The sequence below is a fragment of the Pristiophorus japonicus genome, chromosome 4, assembly GCF_044704955.1.
Source record: "Pristiophorus japonicus isolate sPriJap1 chromosome 4, sPriJap1.hap1, whole genome shotgun sequence".
Lineage (NCBI taxonomy): Eukaryota > Metazoa > Chordata > Chondrichthyes > Pristiophoridae > Pristiophorus > Pristiophorus japonicus.
The window spans coordinates 209,916,143-209,942,557 of NC_091980.1; the positions used below are offsets into that span (position 1 = coordinate 209,916,143).

The 26,415-nt window shown below is 42.0% G+C and overlaps 1 protein-coding gene across 4 annotated transcripts in view; it reads right to left on the minus strand.

Moving 5' to 3' along the window:
• The window catches only part of strn3 (striatin, calmodulin binding protein 3), a 231,786-nt gene that overhangs the window by 126,822 nt on the left and 78,549 nt on the right, over window positions 1–26,415 (minus strand). For all 4 annotated transcript variants that reach the window (XM_070879022.1, XM_070879025.1, XM_070879024.1 and 1 more), the window contains exon 2: window positions 6,481–6,584. In XM_070879022.1, the coding sequence (XP_070735123.1) occupies window positions 6,481–6,584 (104 nt within the window). The remainder of the gene's footprint in view (window positions 1–6,480; window positions 6,585–26,415) is intronic.

Genomic DNA, 26,415 nt, shown 5'->3' on the forward strand with positions numbered 1-26,415 from the left:
TCCCCTCTCATTCTTCTAAACTCTAGTGAATACAGGCCTAGTCGACCCAATCTCTCCTCATACGACAGTCCTGCCATCCCAGGAATCAGTCTGGTGAACCTTCGCTGCACTCCCTCTATGGCAAGTATATCCTTTCTTAGGTAAGGAGTCCAAAACTGCACACAATACTCCAGGTGTGGTCTCACCAAGGCCCCGTACAACTGTAGTAAGACGTCCTTGCTCCTGTACTCAAATCCTCTTGTAATGAAGACCAACATACCATTTGCCTTCTTAACTGCTTGCTGCACCTGCAGGTTTGCTTTCAATGACTGGTGTACAAGGTCACCCAGGTCCCTCTGTGCATCGACACTTCCCAAGCCATCACCATTTAAATAATACTTTGTCCTTGTGTTTTTCCTACCAAAGTGGATAACTTCACATTTAGCCACATTATACTGCATCTGCCATGTGTTTGCCCACTCACTCAACCTATCTAAATCGCCTTGCAGCGTCTTTGCATCCTCCTCACAACTCACAATCCCACCTAGTTTTCTGTCGTCAGCAAACTTGGAAATATTACATTTGGCTCCCTCATCCAAATCATTTATATATATATTGTGAATAACTGGGGCCCAAGGACTGATCCCTGTGGTACCCCATTAGTCACTGCCCGAAAAAGACCCATTTATTCCTATTCTCTGTTTTCTGTCAGTTAACCAATTTTCAATCCATGCCAATACATTACCCCCAATCCTATGTGCTTTAATTTTGCACACTAACCTCTTATGTGGGACTTCATCAAAGGCCTTCTAAAAATCCAAAAACACTACATCCACTGGTTCTCCCTTATCTATTCTATCGGTTACATCCTCAAAAAACTCTAGTAGGTTTGTCAAACATGATTTTCCTTTCATAAATCCATGTTGACTTTGTTTAATCCCATTGATATTATTTAAGTGTGTCATTATCACATCCTTTATAATAGACTCCAGCATTTTCCTTACTACTGATGTCAGGCTACAGGTCTGCAGTTCCCTGTTTTCTCTCTCCCTCCTTTTTTTAAATAGTGGGGTTACATTTGCCACCCTCCAATCTGCAGGAACTGTTCCTTAATCTATCGAATTTTGGAAGATGACAACCAATGCATCTACTATTTCCATGGCTACCCCAGATTATCAGGCCCTGGGGATTAAGCTGCCTTCAGTCCCAGTAGTTTCTCTAGCATTATTTTCTTACTAATCATCATTTCCTTTAATTCCTCTTGCTCACTAGACCCTTGGTTCCCTAGCTTTACATATGGACAAAGTGAAACAGCTAGTCATCATCTACGTTAACTAGTCCTTTTAGAATCCTAAAAATAGCAATCATATAACCTCTCAACCTTCTCTTTTCTAAGAACATGTCCAATTTACATAATCACTGCTCATAATCAATCCCTCCATCCCCTAAAATCATTCTGGTTGCTGTCTACTTATTCTTTCAATAGCGGCAATATCTTGTTTGTACTATAAGCTATTTTTAAATTCACCAACTCTATATTCTATCTATATGAACAGAATGAAATCAATGTTTCACTACCGTTAATGTAGATAAATGCAATTCTGCAAACCCATTTGTGGGGTGTATAAAAATAATTCAGTTTCAATCTCCATTTATCTTGTATTTCAACCAGAGGAATCCTGACCTATTTCACAGTCCCAATTGAGTTTTATTAATAAACTTACCTAACCCATATTCTTTATTGTAGGCTAAGTCTCTCTGTAATCAATTATGAAGTGTATCGGATTAAACTGAGTAATTTTGCTGTATTACCATTTCACTGATGTTTCTATTCACAAACAAATTGGTCCTATTTGTGCACGGCAAAGAGATGGACAATTTGCTACTGAACAGATAACTCCACTGTGATCATTGAGAAGACAACTACAGCAAATAAACTAACAATTTTAAGAACCAGAAAAGAAAGGTATACCACTTGTACTAGCGTAAAAAAAGACTGAACTTAAATCAGTTTTGTATGTTCTATAAGGCCATGGGGGAGAAATTTGTGTGATTTCCGCCACACGTTAATGCCACGAGATGATGTTAAAATGCCATTGAAAGCTTTAATGCCACCTAATGCCAGTGTGCCATATCAGTGTTGCCGTGAAATGCGATTGCCAGGGGCTTCGCCATCACGGCAATCGTGACATCAGTGAGTGTGCAGTGCTCACTTGACGCCCGATCTCCCAACTTCGTTACAGCCAATGAACTTGCCAGCGAGAGAAAACAACGGCATGCAACAGCAGGAAGCCAGCTCTAGCGACGCTATTTAAAGAGATCATCACCAATCACTCGGACCTGACAGGTTTTTGAAGTTTGAGTGGCTGTGTGCTACTTCCTGCTAGTGGAAGAGTTTTCTTTATTCATTTCAAGGTTCTTTGGTATCAGGGAGTGTTGTGGCAAGTACAAAACTGCATAATTATTTCTGAAAAGCTCCAACCTACAACACTTGCTAAAAGTCAGGGGTGCTGTACTGGCAGTGGACCTCGCCCGCCAGGATCTAAGGAAGAGGGAGCAGAGGCAGCGAGACAATCGGCCTTCTGAATGGGCTGTCCATGACCAGCTCATCAGACTCTTGATTCGAATGAATGAAACCCTAGATCCCTATCTCACCACATCCCTATCTTACAATCCGTGTCTCAAGCCATACCACAGCCTCCTCCTGGGCACAAGGTAAAATGGGAGACCACAAAATATTCCAAACACAATTAATAAATTGATCTATAAACATATCACACATATTACATGAATTCTAATAACTAATAATCCTTGTGTTTGCCATAGTTGAACAGCTGTCACAGTGTGTCAGCTGTAAGATGTGGATGTGAGTGTTGCTAGGTCGAGATTGTTGGTGGGTGAGTGCTGGGGGTGTGATGCATTGAGCAGTGTGTGAAGCTTATGGTACAGATGGTGGTATGTGGCATTTGTTGAAGCCGTCATTCACCCTGACCACCCGTGAGAGCTCGTTAAACTTCTTCCTGCACTGTGTGGTGGTCCTAGGGATCACTGTGCTGCCCATGACGTGGTGTGCCACCTCCCTCCACGTAGTCCGGTAAGACTTGTGGCGAGGGCCTCCTGCCAGTTGGCAGGTTCAGGACCACCTGCCTTCTCTCCACCGCTAAAACCAATGCCTCCAAAGCTTCATTAGAAAACCTCCGGGCTCTCTCCCTGTGGCAGCGATCTGCCATCAGGATTTGTAAATAAGTGCTTCTTCTCCTTGTCCTTCTTATGGTTGTTGAGGCAGTTGCACACTCAACAATGCTGAGAATGAGATGCTGCAGCATCAATGAACCTCTCCTTTAAGCAGTGAAAAAAGTCTGTGGCAATCATTACTTGCATTGAGATATTGGTCCACCTTTTCAGTGTAATGCCAATGAGCTTTGGATTTTTAGACAAGAATCATTACTGCAATCATTTTAATGAGGAGGACGAATTTTGCGTGCAGCCTAGACAATTTTCAACTGGCATTACTTGACTATTTTTAGTCTAAACACTGCCTATTTCTTGGCTATTACAAAGATATAGGGATAGTAATTTGCAACACAGGACAAAAGCAGCTTTAAATTAGTCTGTAAATACTGTGATAAGAGAAATTGGAGGAAATAAAAGGAAAGTTTCAATCAGCAATATGCTCCAACTAAAAGCCAGCTAGAAACACAACTTATATTTAATAAAATTCAGCACTGCTGCACTTAATCAAGCCATTACTACAGTTATTACAGAAACCCTGGGAATACTCACACACCTTAGTCAGATCCATCATCATCATCATTCATCATTGGTGGTCTCTCGAAACGAGGATGACTTGCTTCCACGGCAAAAAAAGGACGAGTTCAAGGTGTTTCAATGAAGGACCCGAACTACATCCTGAAGGGTGGAAGATGCCTGTGCATGAATTTTTTTAACATGGGGTGATCGTTGCACACCAGCCACCACACGGGCTTGACAGAGCTAGGTTTGGTCCAGTGGCAAGGATTACTCAAGACAACTGGAGACCAGCTCTGCTGCACGAATCGAGTGCACACGCTTATCACAGTGTTGGCTGTCCCCGCTGCCCCTGGCCCCGAACTCGCGCCTCTCCTGGGCCCCGATCACGTCCCTCCACAACCTCTCGCCGCTCCTTCGCCCGACCTCGCTGCTCCTGCTGTATCTGCCCACGCTCCAATCACCGACCTGGATCTTGATGACGTCACTCTTCACAGCCGTCGCCCTCCTACACCAGCTCGCGCTGTACCCTGAAGTGGCATGCCTCCACGCTGCCCATGGCCGCCGATCGCCGCTCTTTTTATGGCCCCGACCTGCCACTGATATTCCCTCACAGGTCGGGGCCTCCACTAACATTTGGTGGTTACACATGAGCAAGAATTTACAAGTCACTGCTTTTGAAAAAAAAACTACGTGAAGGGCTAAGACCCAATATAGCAAAATACCAAAGTGGAAAGATTGTAACGCACACATGCCAAGCCTCATCTACATTAAAGACGACATTATAGACCTGTTTTAAAGGCAACACAACAGGCATTCAAGCAATGTTTTGATCCATTTTTTAGCAACGTTTATTCAAAAACAAAATTATCCAATCGGAACTCAAATGCTTCAAGATAAATTACATTCTTAAAGATCTGTATACTTCAAAAATAAAATCAAACCATCATTCAGAATTTTTTTTGGTGTTGGATAGATTAATAAATTCAACTAAGCTCTGAGGAGCTTAGTTTGCAAATTATGATATTGAGAGATTTTTTTTGTTAAAATTCTGCAAAAGCAGTACATGTATTTGCTTAAATGGGACAGTAGGTCTGAAGCAGTCACTAATGTCTGTGTTAAGACAAACCTTAGATTACCTGGGCTCAACAGTAGCACCCTCACTTCTGGCTCAAGCTCCACTCCAGCGACATGAGCACATAATCCAAGCTGGCACTTCAGTGCAGTACTGAGGAAGTGCAGCATGGTCAGAGGTGCCATCTTTCGGATGTGGTATTAACCAGAGACCCGTTTGCCCTCTCAGGTGAACATAAAAGATCCCATGACACGATTCGAAGAAGGGCAGGGGAGTTCTCCCAATGTCCTGGCCAACATATATCCCTCAACCAACACTGAAAATAGATGATCTGGTCATTTATTTCATTGCTGTTTGTGGACCGCCACATTTCCTACATTAAACTGTGATTATACTTCAAAAGTACTTCATTGGCTGTAAAGTGATTTGGAACTTTCGGAAGTTACAAAAGACGCTATACAAATGTAAGTTCTTTCTTTACCTACTTAGAAACATCTCCTTTTCTTAATTCAAGGAGACTCGCCAATTTGGACATGGCCTCATTTCCTATTCGAACATCAGTTATGGGTGAACTACTAATATACCAGAACAACCCAACTCAATTCAATTAAATGTCCCGGGTAGCCTATCCAGAGACATCCAATTCCAGAAAGCTCAAATAGTATGCAGTAGTGTGCTTTTCTACTGTTCCAATTTTATTCAGTTTATGTATAATTTTACAATTTCTACAGACAACTTACTGTGCTTAAGATCTATATTCCTATGTATTGCAAAATGGGAAATTTTCAGTTAATTTAATTTTGTTACATTCATGTCAGACTGGATGAATATGAATTTAACTTTACAACGAAAACATCCAGTGTCCAGGTACACAAAATAACCTCTTCACCAGTAATCTTAAGTGTTATAAAGGGAACGGTTCACAATTGGTAACAGCCATTCATCAGAATCAGCTCCCACAGCACCAGACAGATGAACAAATTTCCTGCAGCAGGTACCTCTCCCTTTCTTGATTCGAGCCCTTCTCAAATCAAGTCTCCTTGCTCCTGCTCGCACTGCAGTCTTTCTGATCCCAATCTCGTCATTTCCTGCACTTTATGACTTAGTGACTGATGCTGTAGCTCATTTTAAGAGTGCACCTGCTCTCGGAAAGTTCCATTCTTCGATCTATCCTGGACTTGCAGCACCAGTCTTATACACCCCTCTCTCCAGCAGCGCCCTGCACTGACTGTTTCCTGCACTGCCATGACTACACACAGGAGAAGTTACATGAAACTGAGAGCTGGAGAGACACAGGGAGCAAGTGAGAGATCATTGTTCCATTACTGATTATTTACATAATCTGCATTTATTTTAAAAAGTATTTGTACTCTGGCTCTGTTTGATACTATGAATACTCTAAAGCGACAATGCCTCACAAAGTTCTTGTGGGAGTACTCTTTCCATATGCATGACTTCGCAACAATTTTAATAGTTCCCTATTTTCAAATAAGTTATCTTGTGTTAGTTACGCTGCCCACTTTACACACCTAGCCACAATCACTAGCTGACTTATAAACAGCTTTTAGGGCTGGACCGTAAGATGCAGGTGTGCAATATCACTTTGATAAGCACATGGCATTGTGCTCAAAGTCACCAGCTGAAAATCTTCAATACGAACAGTACACCAAAGCACTCACCTTTCTTGTTTTAAAGCATATTCTAACATTTTTATTCTTCTTACAAGGTCCTTCTTTAAATTTTCCTGACCTTTCCTTTCTCCTTGTAAAAATGCTATCCGAGCCTGTTAAAGAAAAACAAAAAGTTAAACAGCAAAACCAATACCTGTACCTCAGTGTTTTTGCAACGAAAGGTTTTTTTAATTTCAAAAATAAAGACGACAAATATATGATTATAGAACATTGACACTCCTGCTAAATATCACTATGCTGTTGGGCGGGGTGGGGTGAGCTGCTTTCCCTCAGGTGAGAGTTGCAGCAATTGCTTCACAGGTATGAAAGACTCTTGGCAATTGCACAACAAGCACTTTAGTCAGGAGTACAGGATGGCCCCACTTTAGGCAGGTTTTATCTGGATGTACTGCCTTTATTGACAATGGCCATCAAAAAGCAAAAAAGTCTTATTCTGGCTGCTAACACCACCAACAGGGAGGAACACGACTACTCCTTTGGCCACCGTGTGTCACAAGCAAATGTTCTGAAATCCTTGAGATAATTTAATCACCATTCTTCTCCCCTTTTCACCGCAGACGTCCAATCCCTCTATACCTCCATCCCCCAGCAGGACGGCCTGAATTGAGGCCCAACCAGTACTCACCACCCTTCTCTGCCTGGCTGAACTTGTTCTCATACTGATCAACTTCTCATTTGCCTCCATTCACTTCCTCCAAATAAAGAGTGTTTCTCTGGGAACCCCTATGGGTCCTAGCTATGCCTGCCTTTTCATGGGATATGTGGAACATTCTTTGTTCCAATCCTACTCAGCTCCCCTCCCTCACTTCTTTTTCCATCATCATCATAGGCAGTCCCTCGGAATCGAGGAAGACTTGCTTCCACTCTTAATGAGTCCTTAGGTGGCTGAACAGTCCAATACGAGAACCACAGTCCCTGTCACAGGTGGGACAGATAGTCATTGAGGGAAAGGGTGGGTGAGAAAGGTTTGTCGCACACTCTTTCCGTTGCCTGCACTTGATTTCTGCATGCTCTCGGCGATGAGACGCGAGGTGCTCAGCGCCCTCCCGGATGCAGTTCCTCCACTTAGGGCGGTCTTTGGCCAGGGACTCCCAGGTGTCAGTGGGAATGTTGCACTTTTTCAGGGAGGCTTTGAGGGTGTCCCTGTAACATTTCCTCTGCCCACCTTTGGCTCGTTTGCCGTGAAGGAGTTCCGAGTAGAGCGCTTGCTTTGGGAGTCTCGTGTCTGGCATGCGAACGATGTGGCCTGCCCAGCGGAGCTGATCAAGTGTGGTCAGTGCTTTTTCCAATACATTGATGACTCTTAGTGCCGTTTCCTGCTCTTGCCCCATACTGGAAAATTTAAATCAACTTTACTCCCAATTTCCATCCTTCCTTCACTTTCGCATGGTCTATCTCTGACTCTTCCATTCCATTCCCTTATTTGACTTCTGTCTCCATTTCTGGGGATAGGCTATCAACCAAAATCCACTAGAAGCCAACTGACTCCCAGAGCTACCTTGCCTACACTTCTTCCTACCCGCTCCCTGTAAGAACTCTGTTCCATTCTCCCAGTTTCTCGGTCTCTGTCGCATCTGCTCAGGACGATTCGATCTTCCATACCAGTGCTTTTGTTATGCCTTTTTCCTCAAGCGAGGATTCCCCTCCACTGTGGTTAACAGGGCCTTCAACCGTGTCTGTTTCATGCCCTGACCCCTTCTGCACTCACCCCTTTCTCTCCCTCCCAGAACCACGATAGGGTTCCCCATTGTCCTCACCTTCCACCCCACCAGCCTCCATATTCATCCTCCACCATTTCCGCCATCTCCAGCCTGATCCCACCACCAAACACATCTTCCCCTCCCCTTTCAGCACTCTGAAAGGACTGTTCCCAACGTGACACCCTGGTTCACTTCTCAATCACCCCCAATACCCCCATCTCACGGCACCTTTCCAGACAACCACAGGAGATGCAACACCTACCCTTTTACCTCCTCCATTCCCACCGTCCAGGGACCCAAACACTTGTTCCAGGTGAAACAGCAACTTACTTGTACTTGTGCTTGTACATTACAACAGGGACTACACTTCCTGTAGGCTGAGCGGCCCCCGGCCTGCGAGCACCATCGGAGCAGACCGGGGAGCAGAAGGAGCAGCGTAGCGGCCTGGCCCAGCAGTCTGCACGGCCCCGGCCTGCGCGCACCATTGGAGTAGGCTGGGGAGCAAAAGGAAGGAGCAGCATGGCAGCATACCACTCCAGGGAGCAGCACGTGCTGAAGCAGGAGAGCAACGGCAGTGAAGAGGGACATCACCAAGATCCAGGTCGGTGATTGGAGCGTGGGCAGGTACAGCAGGAGCGGCAAGGTCGGGGCGAAGGAGCGGCGAGAGATTGTACAGTGACGTGATCAGGGCCCAGGAGAGGTGCGAGTTCGGAGCCCAGAAGAGGCGAGGGCCCAGGGGCAGCACGGGCCAGCCCACACTGCGATATGTGTGCTCGCTAGGTCCGTGCAGCAGAGCTGGACTCCAGTCGTCTTGGTTAATCCTTGCCACTGGAGCAAGACTTAGCTCTGTCAAGCCTGTGTGGTGGCTGGTGTGCAACGGCCATCTCACGTTAAAAAACTCCATGCACAGGCATCTTCCACCCTTCAAGATTTAGTTCAGGATCTGGAATTTTAAGTCCTTCATTGAAACACCTGTGAACTTTTTGACGTGGAAGCAAGTCATCCTCGATTTGAGGGACTGCCTATGATGATGATGATGATGATGATGATGATGATGATGATGTACTTCTTTCAATTTAGTATGCGGTATTTGCTGCTCACAATGCAGTCTCTACATTGGGGAGACCAAACGCAGATTGGTGACCACTTTGCAGAACACCTCCGTTCAGTCCACAAGTGTGACCCCAAGCTTCCAGTTGCCTGTCACTTTAATTCTCTGCTCCACTCCCACTCTGACCTCGGCCTTGTATATTGATCCAATGAAACTCAATGAAAGTTCGAGGAACAACACCTCATCCTTCTATTAGGCTCTTTGCAGCCTTCCAGACTCAACACTGAGTTCAACAGTTTCAGATTTTAACATCTGCCCCATTTTTTTCACTCTGCAGCTGCTGATGATTCTGACATTCCCATTTACATCTCATCTAGTCCCATCTTCAGTTTCTTTACTTGTCGCAATACCATCTCCTTTCGCCTTGCACCATCATCCCTTTTGTTATTTAATCTCTCCTGCCTTCCACCCAATCACAGATCTCCCCTTTTGGTCTTTCCTTCCTTCCCCTCTTTCCCTGCCTCTGTACTTGTTTAAAACCCGTTACATCTCTAACTTTTTCCAATTCTGACAAAAGGTCATTTATCTGAAACGTTAACTCGGTTTCTCTCTCCACAGATGCTGCCAGACCTGCTGATCATTTCCAACATTTTCGGTTTTTATTTCAGATTTCTAGCATCCGCAGTATTTTGCTTTTGTAGATATGTAGCTTCGTTTGTAGATATGTATTTTCTACACTTAATTTTTAAATTAAGTGTAGAAGAGGAATCATTTTAATTAAACATTATTGCTGTACAATTATTTTTGGTAGAAAATTATTACACTTCACAATACACTTGGCATTGGCATCCATACTCATATTGGAACTGTATAAATAGGCCAAGCATATTTTCTGCACTTCGATCCAGCTATCTTGCAATCAATGCACACCGGATTGATGCTGCTTGAACACTATAGTTCTTATTTTCAAATCCGTCCATGACCTCGTTCCCCTCCCTCCCCTCGACTCCTCGCCCCCCCACCCCCCATCTATCATCTTAGATGTTGTGAAAGAGTAGGATATGCAAGGCAAGGTAACAACAATTGGTATCAACAATGAACGCAATGGGATAGCGAGCAGCCTGGTGCACAATCTACAGAAGCTGAACCACCAAAAAAGAAAATGAACCTACTCTTGGTTAGAAATAACCACTTTACAGCTAGCTCTGGTCACTTGAAAAATCAGGATTGATTGTAAACCAATATGGTGGGTGTATTGTGTTCAATCAGTTTAAAACAGAATATAACACCAGTTATACAGCAAAAACATACAATCATGACAAGTAACTGGTACCGATCCAATCGGACAGGCGGCTGGCGCGCATGAGCAGTTCTCTGGCTTGCAGCCTCCCTTTCTTTTGTCTAGAATCTCTTTCAGTGAACATAGGATCACTCTCAAAAGAGCATTCGACCAGCCCAACTTCTGTATGGCTCTCCCAGTCACCATCTGTGGGGACAAACCCTCAGGGTGTTACTTTTATTCTCTTTTTAGGGATGGGCCTGGAATGGGATATTGACAAGACCTTTTGCCCTATAGAGGTTCCCCTAAAAACTCAGTACCCAATGGGGCGTCGAGGTCTTGGGCTCAATTCTTGAATCAAATCCCTCATGATCGCAGCCAATTTGTCTTGTTGTTTGAGCTTTCTAAGGGTTCTTCCTTTGTAATTTGTGTCTTATCTCCCTGGTCCCTATCCTCCCTGGTACAATTGGTCCAAGGCCTGACCTTGTACCTTTTCAATCATGAGGTCCAAGCCAGAGCTGTCTCACTTCAGCCGGTCATTATAGATACCCTAACTCCCATTCCTTCTATTTTATGTCTTTTATACTAATTAACTTTTAATTATCTTCACAAACAGTTCTGTTAAACAAACTCCAAATTACACCGTAGCATCATAATATGATTATTAGCAATAATGGAAGAAACATAGGTTGAGCCATCATTGGCCAAATTAAAGACCAAGTCAAAATCTTAAACTTACAGATGACGGGCAAGGCCATATCATGCTGTGGGCCCCCATGTGGCCTGTTACTCATCCTCTAATCTAATTCATTAAAAACACTGTCTCAATTCTAATACAAGTCTTCCTAGGAAAATGAAACTTAAGCAGTCCCGGGTAAAACATAACTTATACATTAACCCTGTACTTGTCTCGAGCAGAAACAATCATTTAAACACGCTATTATTCGTGTCACACTTTCAGTCGCATAACCATATATTTTGGGTATCCTCAATTTCTAACACATCAGCATCCGATTCAGAGGGCAAATATGAAGGAACAAAGTCAACCAATACTGCCTTGGATCGTTACAAAGCCATTCCAGTTATCAGCATGGAAATCTGTCCTATGGAATGGCGGTCAAAGCATGTTGGTTGGTTCCCATGAAAGTTTAGCAAAGCTGCATGTAAATATGCCAGTGACAACAGTGCCATGCGAATGGCTTTTCTCACTTTCGGGTCAGATTTTCAATAAGCAAGCAGCATTATCGCCAGAAAACATAAATAAGCCTCTCCATCTAACCAGCTGGCTAAATGATAGCAATAAATAGGACTGTAGCAATAAATAGGACAAAGGCTGTGATGCATTTAGCTATGTAAATAAAGCCTACCAATTTTCCTTATTAATTTGCACTTTTGGATGATGACTCAAAAGTTTTAACATCCACTTCACAATAGACAATTCAGTTTGAGTTTTTCTACGTAATTCTGTGTAAATAAGTATGAAACTATAAAGAGGGATCAACAATATAAGTCCAGAAATAGAACATGGCTTTAATGCTGGGTTGATTTTTTGGATGATAATAATAGGATCAGTAATAAAACAAACTTGAAATGGATATAGTAACTATATTAAATATACAATTAAAACCAAGATTAACAAATTCATTTTTTTTGTTAAATGGCGAGATTAATCACTATTTTTTTTTAATTGCTTAACAGCTCTAAATTTCTACCTTGCTCTGAGCATCTGTATTTCCTGGCAATGTTCTGCTTTCATTTACATTTTACACCTCTTGTTCTTTTCCCCAAGAACATATTGGCTATTAATTTTCTAACTAGACCTATAATTACCGAGTAAAGAAAGATAACACTTACAACTTATCCCAATGGAAACTAAGTTGTCAGCAGGGAAAGATGAAAAGCAACAGCTGGCTTAATGCAACTGCTTTCCAAAATCTACATCTGTTGTATAGACTGAAATCACTCTCTACATTTACACCATCAGCTAAATGAAAACATATTTCTTCTGTACTTGTAAACAATGCGGGGGGGCAGGATTTCAAAACTTGGCTGTTTGGAAGCTCCAGAAGTTGCTCACTTATTGATGATTGCTGAATGCAGCACATAGAGATGGCATTTAGAAGCCATCAATTTCTTCAACTCCAACATATATCAAGAACGAGGCATCTCTAGCTCAGGTTTTTAAATGGGGCATTTTTTTTTTTTAAATTGTTACTTCATGGCTTTATAAAAATAATTAAGTTACTGAGATAGAGACGTATCAGATGTCTCAAAAGCCCTCTGAAAAACTTGCACTCAAGAAGCTACATCAGATCTTAACCAATCTACTGACATTTCCATCCTGGACATACTGGGATTTGTTGCTTCTAAATAGGTAATTGTCAGTGTAAAGGTTAAAGTGAACTCCAAGTACATTATACAGCAAAGAAAATGGACAGTGACAACAGAATACAAAACTTTATAAAAGTTGGGGCACTTGCAAAAAAAATACATAGTAAATGGTGGACACCAACTTGTAGTAAGGATGCAAAAACCTACAAAAATAGAAAGTAAACATGTGCTGCATTATTGTAACTCTTCTAATGATCTTCTTAAATATCACTACAGGTATCATTTTACAGTATGCAATGTGAAGCAATCATTCATCACATCCTATACCTTCGCTGTCACTTTCCATTATCAGCATGTCATATCTGAAGATAATTTAGTATAACCAGTCTCCAAACAAATCATGTTACTAACAATATAAAGCTTAAAATAAGCATTTAAGCAATGCCTGGTTCAAAGTCTCAGTGAGTAGCTGAACCATACATAGGAACAGAAGTAGACCATTTAGCCCCTCAAGCCCACTCCAGGGACTTGAGCACAAATAAATCTCGGCTGAGATTCCAGTGCAGTGCTGAGGGAGCACTGCATTGTCGGAGGTGCCGTCTTTCAGATGCAATGATAAACCGAAGCCCTATCTGCTCTCTCAAGTGGACGTATAAGATCCCATGGCACTATTTCAAAAAAGAGCAGGGGAGTTATCCCCGGTGTCCTGGCCAATATTTATCCCTCAATCAACAATAACGAAAGACCAGATTATTTAGTCATTATCACATTGCCGTTTGTGGGAGCTTGCTTGTGCACAAATTGGCTGCAGCACTTCCTACAACAGTGACTACACTCCAAAATTACCTCATTGGCTGTAAAATGCTTTTAGACGTCCAGTGGTCGTGAAATGAGCTATATAAATTCAAGTCTTTCCTTCTTTTCTTGTTCAAGCCTGTTCCGCCATTCAATTAGATTATGGCCAATCTTTATGCTAACTCCATTTATGCGCCTTGGTTCCGTAACCCTTCATAGATTTTTGTTAAGCAAGGCTATCAACTCAGTTTTGACATTTTCAATTGACCTAGCCTCAACAGCTTTTTGGGGGAAGAGTTCCAGATTTCTACTAACCTTTGTGTGAAGAAGTGTTTCCTGACATTACCCCGAACGCCCTAGCTCTAATTTTAAGATTATGCCCCCTTGTTCTGGACTCCCCCGCCAGATGAAATAGTTTCTCTCTATCTACCTAATCAAATCCTTTAATCATCTTAAACACCTCAATTAGATCACCCCTTAATCTTCTAAATTCAAGGCAATACGTCTAGTCTATGCAACCTGCCCTAATAATTTAAACCTTTTAGCTCCGGTATCATTCTGGTGGATCTGCACGGCAGCCCCTTCAAGGCCAATATATCCTTCCGGAAGTGAGGCATCCAGAACTGAATGCAGTATTTCACATGAGATCTAACTAGAGTTCTGTACAGCTGTAACATAACTTTCACCCCATTGTATTCCAACCCTCGAGATAAAGGCCAACATTCCATTAGCATTTTAAATTACATTTTGTACCTGATCACTAGCTTTTAGTGATTTCTGTACTTGGGCACCTAAATCTCTCTGCTCATCCACAGTTCCTAGCTTCTTGCTATTCAGAAAATATTCTGATCTATCTTTCTTAGGTCAAAAGTGAATGACCTCGCACTTTCCCACATTAAACTCCATCTGCCGCAGTTTTGCCCCCTTACTTTATCTATCAGTGTTCCTTTGCAACTTTCTGCTCCCATTTACACACTATTTACTCTACCATCTAAATTAGAGTAATCAGCAAATTTAGATATATGTCTATCTATTCCTTCATCTAAGTCATTTATAAATAAGTGAAAAGCTGAGGTCCCCATACAGATCCCTGGGGGACACCACTAGTAATATCCTGTCAATTTGAGTACATACTGATTAGCCCTACTCCTATCCAATTCCCTAACCAAACCGATAAGTTGCCTCCTTGCATACGCTCTCGTTATTCTAAATAGACCTTTATGTGGAACCTTGTCAAATGCCTTCTGGAAATCCATATAAATAACATCCATAGACACTGCCTTATCTACCACATTGGTTACCTCCTCAAAAAATTCAACTAGGTTCGTGAGACATGATTTACCCTTTACAAATTCCTGGCTCTCTTTGATCAGCTCACATTTGTACAAGTGCTTAGTCAATCTGTCCTCAATAACAGATTCTAGTAACTTCCCCACAATTGACATTAGTTAACAAATTCCTAGTTTATCTCTCCTACCCTTCTTAAATTATGGAGTGACATTGGCAGTTTTCTACTCCAAGGGACAATTCATGAATCAAGAGACTTTTGGAATATCATTACTGACGTCTCAATAGTTTAATCGCCTACTTCTTTTAATACCATGGTGGAAACTATCGTGTCTTGGAGATTTGTCTATCTTTAATCTCATTAGTTTCTGCATCAAAATTTTTTTTTTAAACTTTTAACTGAATTTAGTTAGTTCCTCCCCTTGATTTAATTTGTTTTCTTTTTATCTCTGGTTACTGTGACGACCGATACAAAGTAGCTATTTAGTAAGTCTGCCATTTCCTGATTTCCAATTACAGTATCACCTGTATCGCAGTCATTATGGGAATCACATTGGCCCTGAAATTCCAGTCAGAGGCTTCCCGTGCGCGGGCAATTGCCTCCGACCGGAGAATTTTTACAAATCTACCTGGTGGTCTCGGAGGCGCCCTGGATTCCGTTGGGGAGGCCTTCTCTTCCCGTTCGGAGGGTTCCCACGTAGAAGATGCAGTCACATGTGACTGCTCAGCCAATCAGGTACTTGCTTTCCCATTAATAGCAATGAGAACTCCGTATCTAAGAGTTCTCATTGTTATTAATGGGGAAAAAAAACAAACACACACTAATAAAAAATACAGATCTCACATAATTAAAATTAATTGAAATTAAAGTTAATAAATGCTTTAGAAAAAAACAATTTTTTTCTGATTTTTTTTAGTTTTGTAATTCGGGTTAAAAATAAACTTACCTTAGTGGGTAGAGTTTTTAACAATAAAATGTGTTTATTTCATTTAATTTTATTATATTTATGTATGTTTTTCAGGCGCAAGAATTTTGAGGACATTTGCTGGGCAAGATATGCGTAAATCCCGCAATCTTGCCCAAGCAAATGTCCTCGCTCCTGATCTGCGGATGATCTGAAAAGCTGGTTTTCAGCGCATGCGCACTGTGCGCTGAAAACCGGCTTTTCCGAAGTCTTCCCAGGTCCGTTGAAACTTTGTATGGACCGAGGGAGGCTGGGATTTCCAGGCCAATACTCTTAGCCACCCCTCTTTCTTTTAATTCAGTTTTAATAAAGACTTGCATTTATATAGCTCCGGGGGTCTCAAGGTGTAGTGTAGTCACTGTTGTAATGTGGGAAATGTAGCAGCCAATTTGCGCACAGCAAGCTCTCACAAACAGCAATGTGATAATGAGCAGATAAACCATTTTTGTTATGTTGATTGAGGGATAAATATTGGCCAGGACACCAGGGATAACTCCCCTGTTCTTCTTAGGAATAGTGCCATGGGATCATTTACGTCCACCTGAGAGTGCAGACGGGGCCTCGGTTTAAGGATTCATCCGAAAGACGGTACCTCCGACAGTGCAGTACTCCCTCAGCACTGTACTGGAGTGTCAGCCTAGCTTTATGTGCTCAAGTCTCTGAAGTGGGACTTAAACCCACAACCGTCTGACTCAGGCGAGTGTGCTGCCCACTGAGCCACAGTTGACACGTTTAGTGCTGTCCTTGATATCCTCCGCAAGCTTTTTCCTGCATTCCTTTTATTGCAGTTCTTACCACTTTCTTTGTATCCCTTTTGATGTTGTTTACATTTCTTCCAATCCACGGGATCTCTACTTTTCTTTGCCTTCGTATAAAGTCCTTTCTTTTCAATTTATACTATTTCTCACTTCCTTTGTTAACCAATGTTGTTTAATTATACACGTAGAGTTCTTGGCCTTTAGTGGTGTGCACTGGTCCTGTAGTCGACCAAATACATTTTTTAAATATCTCCCACTGTTCATCATAGTTTTATCCATTAATAGTTCTGCCCAGTTTATTGTGGTCAATTTCTGCCTCATCCCTCCAGTCAGGCTTAGCTAAATTTAAAATCTTGGTTTGTGACTCATCCCTCAACTTCTTAAACCTAATATTGAATTCTATCATATTATGGTCACTGTTACCTAGGTGTTCCGTTACCATTAGATTATTGACTAATTCAGGCTCATTACTCATTACTAAATCTAAGATGGCCTGCTCACTTGTTAGTTCATGAACATAAGAACATATTGGGCCTAAAATTCCAGTCGGAGGCTTCCTTCGGACGAACGCCTCTGACCCGAAACTTCTTTACGAAAGTACCTGGTGGTCCGAGAGGCGTCTTGGATTCCGGTCGGAGGCCTTCTCTTCCCGCGCTTCGCAGCGCGTCCACGTCTTGGAGATACGGGCGCAGAAGCTGGAGTAATGTGGGACTGGACAACCAATCATGGTACAGTATTCTCATTGATAATAATGAGAACTCTGTATCTCCGAGTTCCTATTACTATCAATGAGAATACCCCTTAAAACACCCAGACAACATAAAAAAAATTAAAAAAAACCTCATATATTTAACATTCATTGAAATTAAAGTTAATTACATGTTTTAGAAAAAATATATAGTTTAGGGATTTTTTAAAAAAATGTTTTAATAAGGTTTAAAATAAACTTACTTAAGTAGATAGGATTTTTAACATAAAAATGTGTTTTTAAATGTTATTTCCACCTGCTTTTACCAGGTACAAGAGTTTGAAGGACATTCGCTGGGCAAGAGATGGGCAAATAGACTAATCTTGCCCGCGCGAATGACCTTCCTGCAGGGATGCAGAGGATCTGTCGAGAGATATCTTGACAGATCAGAAAAGCCAGTTTTCGGCGCATGCACATTGCGCGCCAAAAAACAGCTTTTGTGAGGCATCGCCAGGTTCGTACGTATTCCATATGGACCTAACGAGGCCGGGATTTCAGGGCCAATGTTACAGAAAACTGTCCCGAATGCACTCAAGAAATTAACTGCCTTTGAGGCTCGAGCTGTGCTGCTTCCCCCAGTCTGTGTGAAAATTGAAGTCTCCCATTACAGCGTATAACTATTGTGGTTTTGCAACAAGCTTCTCTGATCTCCACATTTATATATCCCGCTATCACTTCTACCTGGAGATCCATAAACAACTGCCCCCCAAGTCTTGCATCCTTTTCCATTCCTCAATTTTACCATCGCATTTCTACTGCCTGCTCACCCTTACTGATATCTCCACTTTCTAATGCTGTAATAGTGTCCTATATCAATATTGCTTCTCATTTTCAAATTTTGCTGTCCTTTCTAAAGGCCTTATAAACCTGGAATATTTATCTCCCAGTCATGCCCAGTGCGTAGCCAAGTCTCAGTGATGGCCACTATGTCATACCCTGTAAACTGAATTTGTGCTTCTAATTCACTTGTTTTATTTCTTATGCCATGTGAATTAGTGTATGGAACTTTGAATTTGGCCACAGACCCTGTCCTGCCCTTATGCCCCAATGTTATTTTTAAATAGACTTAACTCATCACACTGCTTTTATTTTTTTATAATCACTTCTGTTGTATGTTGATCAGTTATTTTATTGTTATTTCCTATATTTTTACTGGACCAGAAGTTTTTCATTTAACACTATTGATGACCTGGACTTCTTTCTCATCCTTTTTTAAATCCTACAGCTATTTTTTTCTGTCTGAGCTCTACCTTCCCTCTTTTATTAGTTTAAAATCATTTCTACAGCCCTAGGAAAGGAAATACAGACTAGTAAAGATCTAGGTTCAACCCCAGTTTGTGCTGATTTTGTGGAGCTCAGCAGGAGTCAAAGTTGGGGTAATAGGTTATTAAGGGGAAAATCAGCCACGTTCCCCGCTTTTAATCACAATTCTGCAATCTATGCTGAAAGTGCAGATATGTGAGCATTGGGTAAGGGCAATGATTGGTCTCGAGTGAAATGTCCTCCATGGCTGAATTGCTTGCCGCACTTATGAAAATTGCTATTCTGGATGGCAGATTCAAGACACCTATTGTGAATTGTGGTACACAATAAATGACCCTTTAGGTAAGACTAAGCAAGAAAAACTAAATTTAAAACATAATCTAATATATCTTTATAATAACATTTCTCATGTTGTCTATACAATGATCATCAAATCTATGGATTGTCTTCCTCTTCACTGATTTAAAAAAAACTTATTTTTATTTTGTTATTTTTAAATGTTATTTCTCGCCATATTACATGAGATCTTTATTGCAATTCACATTCCACAAAAAAGAATTCTACATAATTGCACTGGAGCAAGGACGTTTTTCCAAGATACTGAAAAGATAATGGCGTTGTTTTAAATGTTGCATACGCTGAGTGGATTATCGTACATCCTTTGAATATTGTGACAGAAAGGTTTCATGCACACTCCTGCAATTCCATTTTCAGAATGCTGAGCTTTCATAAGGCAAGAGATCATGCCTTGTTCCAAACCAGCCTTCAAATTTCCTTTTATTTAATTTCCTTCACTTCCACATCCTTAGACCCAGCCCAACTACTCAAATAATTCTAACTTCACCCAATGCTCACTCTCACCCCAAACCTCAGAGCTGGCCTCCACCCAGACCCATCTCTGGAGCACAAGACACAGTTTGATCTCCTCAGCCCACAATCAATGCTACAAAAGATCCACTAGTTTATAATACAGGTATTAGCATTTATCACTTCACAAAGTATCAAACACTTCACATAACAAAGTCGACGTATTTAAAGTCCAAGGTATAGTGCAAGATTCTGAATGGAGTATGAAGCAAAATTGTTGTGTGAATGTTACTGGACTTCACATTCAGGAGCATAAACAACAGACTCACCTCTCCAGAAATAGTTTTTAATCATATGGATTTTATTTCATGCAATCTTGTTCTTGGTTTCATGCACTATTTTTGTTATTAAACTGCCTGGTACAGGCATTAACAAGGTCTGACATTAAAGGTCTGCAATAGACTTCACAACATAGCTCTTGGTGTAGATCACGGACTGGGTTAGGATATTATCTTACAGGTCAGTGCAATCGAATTGCATAGAAGTGTAAATGACTAGAACTGACAACTGAAGTTACAAATTGGACAACTTGACTTTCAAACACCATTTTTATAATATTCAATTCATTTTAAACATAAAAATATAACCACATCAGATGAATAAAAGGTTAATTTCTTTCTCACTATATTCCAAGACCTCTGTTCAAATTTGTAGTAGTGAATAATACTTCTGGAACTAATACAGAATGCACACCCAAACCCAACAATTAATTAATTTTCTAAATATTTTCCAGAAAAGCTTAGCTTTCTCTATGAAAGTAATGTACAAAATACAGTAGAGTCTTCCCACTATTCTACAGTGTCAGACCGGACAAAATTATAACATTATACATACTGTAACAAAAAGCAAACCTTCTTTATAAACACTTGCAAAAACTTCCAGACTGTTTAAGACATTTATAATTTCAAGGATAAGAAAAAGTTTTAAAATCCAATATTTTACTTTAATTTTACTGTAATAAGGATTATTTAACAATATTTTCGACTGTTTTATCTTAGAAATTGAAGCACAAGTGAGCACTTCTTCAATTTCTGGCATTTATGAGTCAAACAAGTTACTAGATGAGAATTGCATATAATATCGAATGTCAGAAAGCATCTTGAGACAGGCTGCTAGAGTCGGAGGATCAGCAGCAATGTCATCAAATTTTGCGTTATCCTAACTAATTTCATTATTTGATTCTGACTCAGATCAGCTCAAAGCTTCGGTGTAGGTTCGGGTGATCAGAGTCTGCAACACAGACTGAAGAACATCAGCACGGATCAGTCCTGCTTGCTAAAGTTACTCCTAAACACTCTGCAACTCAAGGTCAGCTTCAATTTCTTCAGCAGTTCGCAATGTTGTTTTGAGTCGCATGATCCCAATTTCTAGCAATGATATTCATGATAGCCAGCAAACTGATCGAGAATTCAGTCTTGGCTTCATAAGCAGCAAGTCTTTTTCTAGCCAGAAATGTATGATAATGACCCTTGAAAATCTGAATAACCCCTTTCAGTGGTATTCTTCAAAGATGAACAAGTTTCATATTCATTGAACCAGAAATTTCAGGAGGCTCAGGACAATTGCACATAATGATTAACAAGCTTCAAAAATTTTCTGGCCCGAGATCAAATTATACGCCTCAAAAATTGTAGAAGCCATCCAAGATTGCTGATTGAAACGGTAAATGATACCTCCAGGGAAGTTTTGAACATTTTTGAAACATTGTGGCCGCTCGCTTATATCAATGAACTGAAGAGGAAGTTTCTCAGATCCATCCATATTAGCACCAAGAAAAGTCTTGTTTTCCTTGCTCCGTTTACAAACAATGCACTTCCTGTTTCAAAAAGGAGATCTGGAGCTTTCAAAAAAATCTGACTTCATTGAAGTTGAACATGTCACAAGACCTGCAGGCAGAGTTGATGAAAGCCATTTGTTTGTCATTTCAGGGGTCACTTCATTGGCTTCTCTGACCATTTTTGTATGAGTTATGCAGTATCCTTTTACCATCTCTTGATCCATCCCAGGGTGACTTTAACAAGCTCGCTAAACCCAATTTCTTCTATAATTTTGATTGCACGCTACCTTAAACCATTCAAGAAGTTCTCCTCTAACATCAAATTTAGAAATGTACAGCCATCTCATGTCACTTCTGAAATCTCCGCTTCTGACCTGTTTCGAGATAGAATCCTGTCCTGTGATCCTGACCAACGGATCCACCACAGACCGAAACAACGTCTCGACCGGGGTCAAGCAGGGCTGCGTCATTGTGCCAACTCTCTTCTCGATCTTCCTCGCTGCAATGCTCCACTTCACACTCAACAAGCTCCCCGCTGGAGTGATCTAAACTATAGAACCAATGGGAACTTATTCAACCTTCGTCACTTCCAGGCCAGATCCAAGACCGTCCCATTCTCTGTTGTCTAATTACAGTACGCGGACAACGCTTGCGTCTGCGCGCATTCAGAGGCTGAACTCCAAGATCATTGTCAACATCTTCACTGAGGCATACGAAAGCATGGGCCGTACACTAAACATCCGTAAGACAAAGATCCTCCACCAACCTGACCCCGCCACACAGCACTGCCCCCCAATCATCAAGATCCACAGCACAGCCCTGGACAACGTGGACCACTTTCCATACCTCGGGAGCCTATTATCAGCAAGGGCAGAATGGACGACGAGGTTCAACACCGCCTCCAGAGCGCCAGCGCACCCTTCAGCCGCCTGAGGAAGAGAGTGTTCGAAGATCAGGCCCTCAAATCTGGCACCAAGCTTATGGTCTACAGAGCTGTAGTGATGCCCGCCCTCCTGTATGGCTCAGAGACGTGAACCATGTACAGTAGACACCTCACATCGCTGGAGAAATACCACCAATGATGTCTCTGCAAGATCCTGCAGATCCCCTGGGAGGGCAGACGCACCAACGTCAGTGTTCTCAATCAGGCCAACATCACCAGCATCGAAACATTGACCACACTCGACCAGCTCGGTTGGGCAGGGCACATTGTTCGCTTGCATGACACAAGAATACCTAAGCAAGCGCTCTACTTGGAACTCCTACACAGCAAACGAGCCCCAGGTGAGCAGAGGAAATATTTCAGGGACACCCTCAAAGCCTCCTTGATTAAGTACAACATCCCCACCGACTCCTGAGAGTCCCTGGCCAAAGACCGCACTGGATGGAGGAAGAGCATCCGGGAGGGCGTTGAGCACCTCGAGGCTCATCGCCGGGAACATGTAGAAAACAAGCGCAGGTAGCAGAAGGAGCGTATGACAAACCAGACGCCCCATCCACCCTTTCCTCCAATGACTGTCTGTCCCACCTGTGACAGAGACTGTAGTTCCTGTATTGGACTGTTCAGTCACCTGAGAACACACTTTGAGTGGAAGCAAGTCTTCCTCGATTTCGAGGGACTGCCTATGATGATGTTCTTTGCAGATTTTGCTGATGGCTGCTTGAGTCACACCATATTCTTTTGTTAATTCAGTCTGTCACTTTGGCTTTTTGTCCAGTGTAGTGATAATTTTGTACCTGTGGCTCAAATTCAGATGTGTGCTTTTTTATTTGATGAAATGCATTTTCACAAAATATTGTACTGTAACAGCCTCTCAAATAACTATTTCTCATAGGAAGCCCCGCCCTTATAAGAATATGGAGCAACTGTGAGCAAATAATTCAGTATAGTTCATTTGTGATTATTAAAATTTGCACATCAAAGAGAGCCACATGCCCACTGAGAGAGCTACACATCAAGGTGCCTTTATCCAGTAAAGCTCAGGGAATCACTCTTCTCCTTTAAGCCACTTCTTAAAACCTCTCTCTTTGACCAAGCTTTTAAATCAACTGTCCTAATAAATACTTATTTGGCTCGCTATCAAAGTTAGTTTGATAACGCTCCTGTGAAGCTCTTTGGGACGTCTTACAACGTTAAAGGTGCTATATAGATGCAAGTAGTTGTTTATATACTATAATATCTTTCATAACACAAAATATCCAAAGTGCTTTACAGCCAATTAAGTACTGTACTTTTGAAGTGTAGTCACTGTTGTAATGTACCAAGTATACAGAGTGTATCCATTTTTGATCCATCCAATACAAGACACCTCGAATAAAGAGAGAGGTCCTCTGTTTATGAACAGGAAGTGATTCTTCCCATCTTCACCATGCAAATTGTTGTTGGTTGAAATATACTATACCATTATTCAATCCTGTCGCCAGGACCGCAAATTTGCAAACATTAAACGAATAACATTACGGAAACTCAAATGTGTACCACGCATAATCGAGACCAGCCACCAGTATAACATATGTGGATTGTAATAATAGTCAAATTCACGTTATGCAAGCTCAACTCTTCACTTTTAAGTAGCTCTAAGCCATTTTTATTGGAGCTAATATTTGAAATGCATTATTGTCCTCAGCTACGCAGGCTGAAGCTTATATTAAGCACACAGGTTAGGCTCATTTTCTGTACAACTCTACCATACATTAGCCCTTCAATGTTGGTGAGAGGTGGGAGCAGCGTCGGAGCGGCCTATAAAAGGCCCAGCGGGAGCTCGAGAGTCAGCGGCAGTTGGTGAGAGGTGGGAGCAGCGTCGGAGCGGTCTATAAAAGGCCCAGCGGGAGCTCGAGAGTTAGCGGCAGTTGGTGAGAGGTGGGAGCAGCATCGGAGCGGCCTATAAAAGGCGTACTTGTGCAGCTACAGCGGGAGTGAAAGCAAAAAAGAAGTAGAAAGGAATCAAAAGGTGACGTCACAGCCAATGGGGTAAGTGATTGGCTGGTGATTGGTGAGTAGCTTTTCTTTTTATGTCAGTAAGTAAACTGTAACATTGTTATTACCAATTTAAGGGTATCTAAGGGTTAAGGCATGGCAGGAGAGATCGGTCACGTGATATGCTCCTCCTGTGCCATGTGGGAACTCAGGGACGCTTCCGGTGTCCCTTACGACTACATGTGTAAGAAGTGTATCCGCCTCCATCTCCTGATGGACCGCGTTGCGGAATTGGAGCTGAGGGTGGATTCACTCTGGAGCATCCACGATGCTGAGAATGACATAAGTGGCACGTGTAGTGAATTGGTCTTACCGCACGAGAAGGATCCACAGCCAGCTAGGGAATGGAAGACCAGCAGGAAGAGTAGTACAAAGAAGGTAGTGCAAGGGTCCCCTGTGGTCATCCCCCTGCAAAACAGATACACTGTTTTGAGTGCTGTTGAGGGAGATGACTCATTAGGGGAGAGCAACAGCAGCCAAGTTCATAACACCGTGGCTGGCTCTGTTGTACAGGAGGGCATAAAAAAGAGTGGGAGAGCGATAGTGATAGGGGATTCAATCATAAGGGGAATAGATAGGCGTTTCTGCGGCCGCAATCGAGAGTCCAGGATGGTATGTTGCCTCCCTGGTGCAAGGGTCAAGGATGTCTCCGAGCTAGTGCAGGACATTCTGAAAAGGGAGGGAGAACAGACAGTTGTCGTGGTGCACATTGGTACCAACGACATAGGTAAAAAAAAGGGATAAGGTCCTACGAGACGAATTTAAGGAGCTAGGAGTTAAATTAAAAAGTAGGACCTCAAAAGTAGTAATCTCGGGATTGCTACCAGTGCCACGTGCTAGTCAGAGTAGGAATCGCAGGATAGCACAGATGAATATGTGGCTTGAGCAGTGGTGCAGCAGGGAGGGATTCAAATTCGTGGGGCATTGGAACAGGTTCTGTGGGAGGTGGGACCAGTACAAACCGGACGGTCTGCACTTGGGCAGGAACGGAACCAATGTCCTAGGGGGAGTGTTTGCTCGTGCTGTTGGTGAGGAGTTAAACTAATATGGCAGGGGGATGGGAACCAATACAGGGAGACAGAGGGAAACAAAAAGGAGACAAAAACAAAAGATAGAAAAGAGATGAGTAAAAGTGGAGGGCAGAGAAACCAAAGGCAAGAAACAAAAAGGACCACTGAATATAAAAGGGCTGCAGGAGGGGTAAAAACTAAAAATCATGGTTTAAAAACTAGGATGAAAACACTCTACCTAAATGCACGCAGCATTAGAAATAAAGTAAATGAGTTGACGGCACAAATCATTACAAATGGGTATGATTTGGTGGCCATTACAGAAGCATGGCTGCAAGGTGGCCAGGACTGGGAATTAAACGTACAGGGGTATCTGACGATTTGGAAAGATAGGCAGGAAGGGAAGGGAGGTGGGGTAGCTCTGTTAATAAGGGATGATATCAGGGCAGTTGTGAGGGCTTTTATTGGCTCCAATGAACAAAATGTTGAATCATTGTGGGTGGAGATTAGAGATAGTAAGGGGAAAAAGTCACTGGTCGGCATAGTTTATAGGCCCCCAAATAATAACTTCATGGTGGGGCGGGCAATAATCAAGGGAATAATGGAGGCATGTGAAAAAGGAACGGCAGTAGTTATGGGGGATTTTAACCTACATATCGATTGGTCAAATCAAATCGCAGGGGGTAGCCTGGAAGAGGAGTTCATAGAATGCATACGGGATTGTTTCTTAGAACAGTATGTAACAGAGACTACAAGGGAGCAAGCCATTTTGGATCTGGTCCTGTATAACGAGACAGGAAAAATAAACGATCTCCTCGTAAAAGATCCTCTCGGAATGAGTAATCACAATATGGTTGAATTTGTAATACAGATTGAGGATGAGGAAGTTGTGTCAGAAACGAGAGTATTATGCTTAAACAAAGGGGACTACAGTGGGATGAGGGCAGAGTTGGCTAAAGTAGACTGGAAACAAGGACTAAACGGTGGCACAATTGAGGAACAGTGGAGGACTTTTAAGGAGCTCTTTCATAATGCGCAACAAAAATATATTCCAGTGAAAAAGAAGGGCGGCAAGAGAAGAGATAACCAGCCGTGGATAACCAAGGAAATAAAGG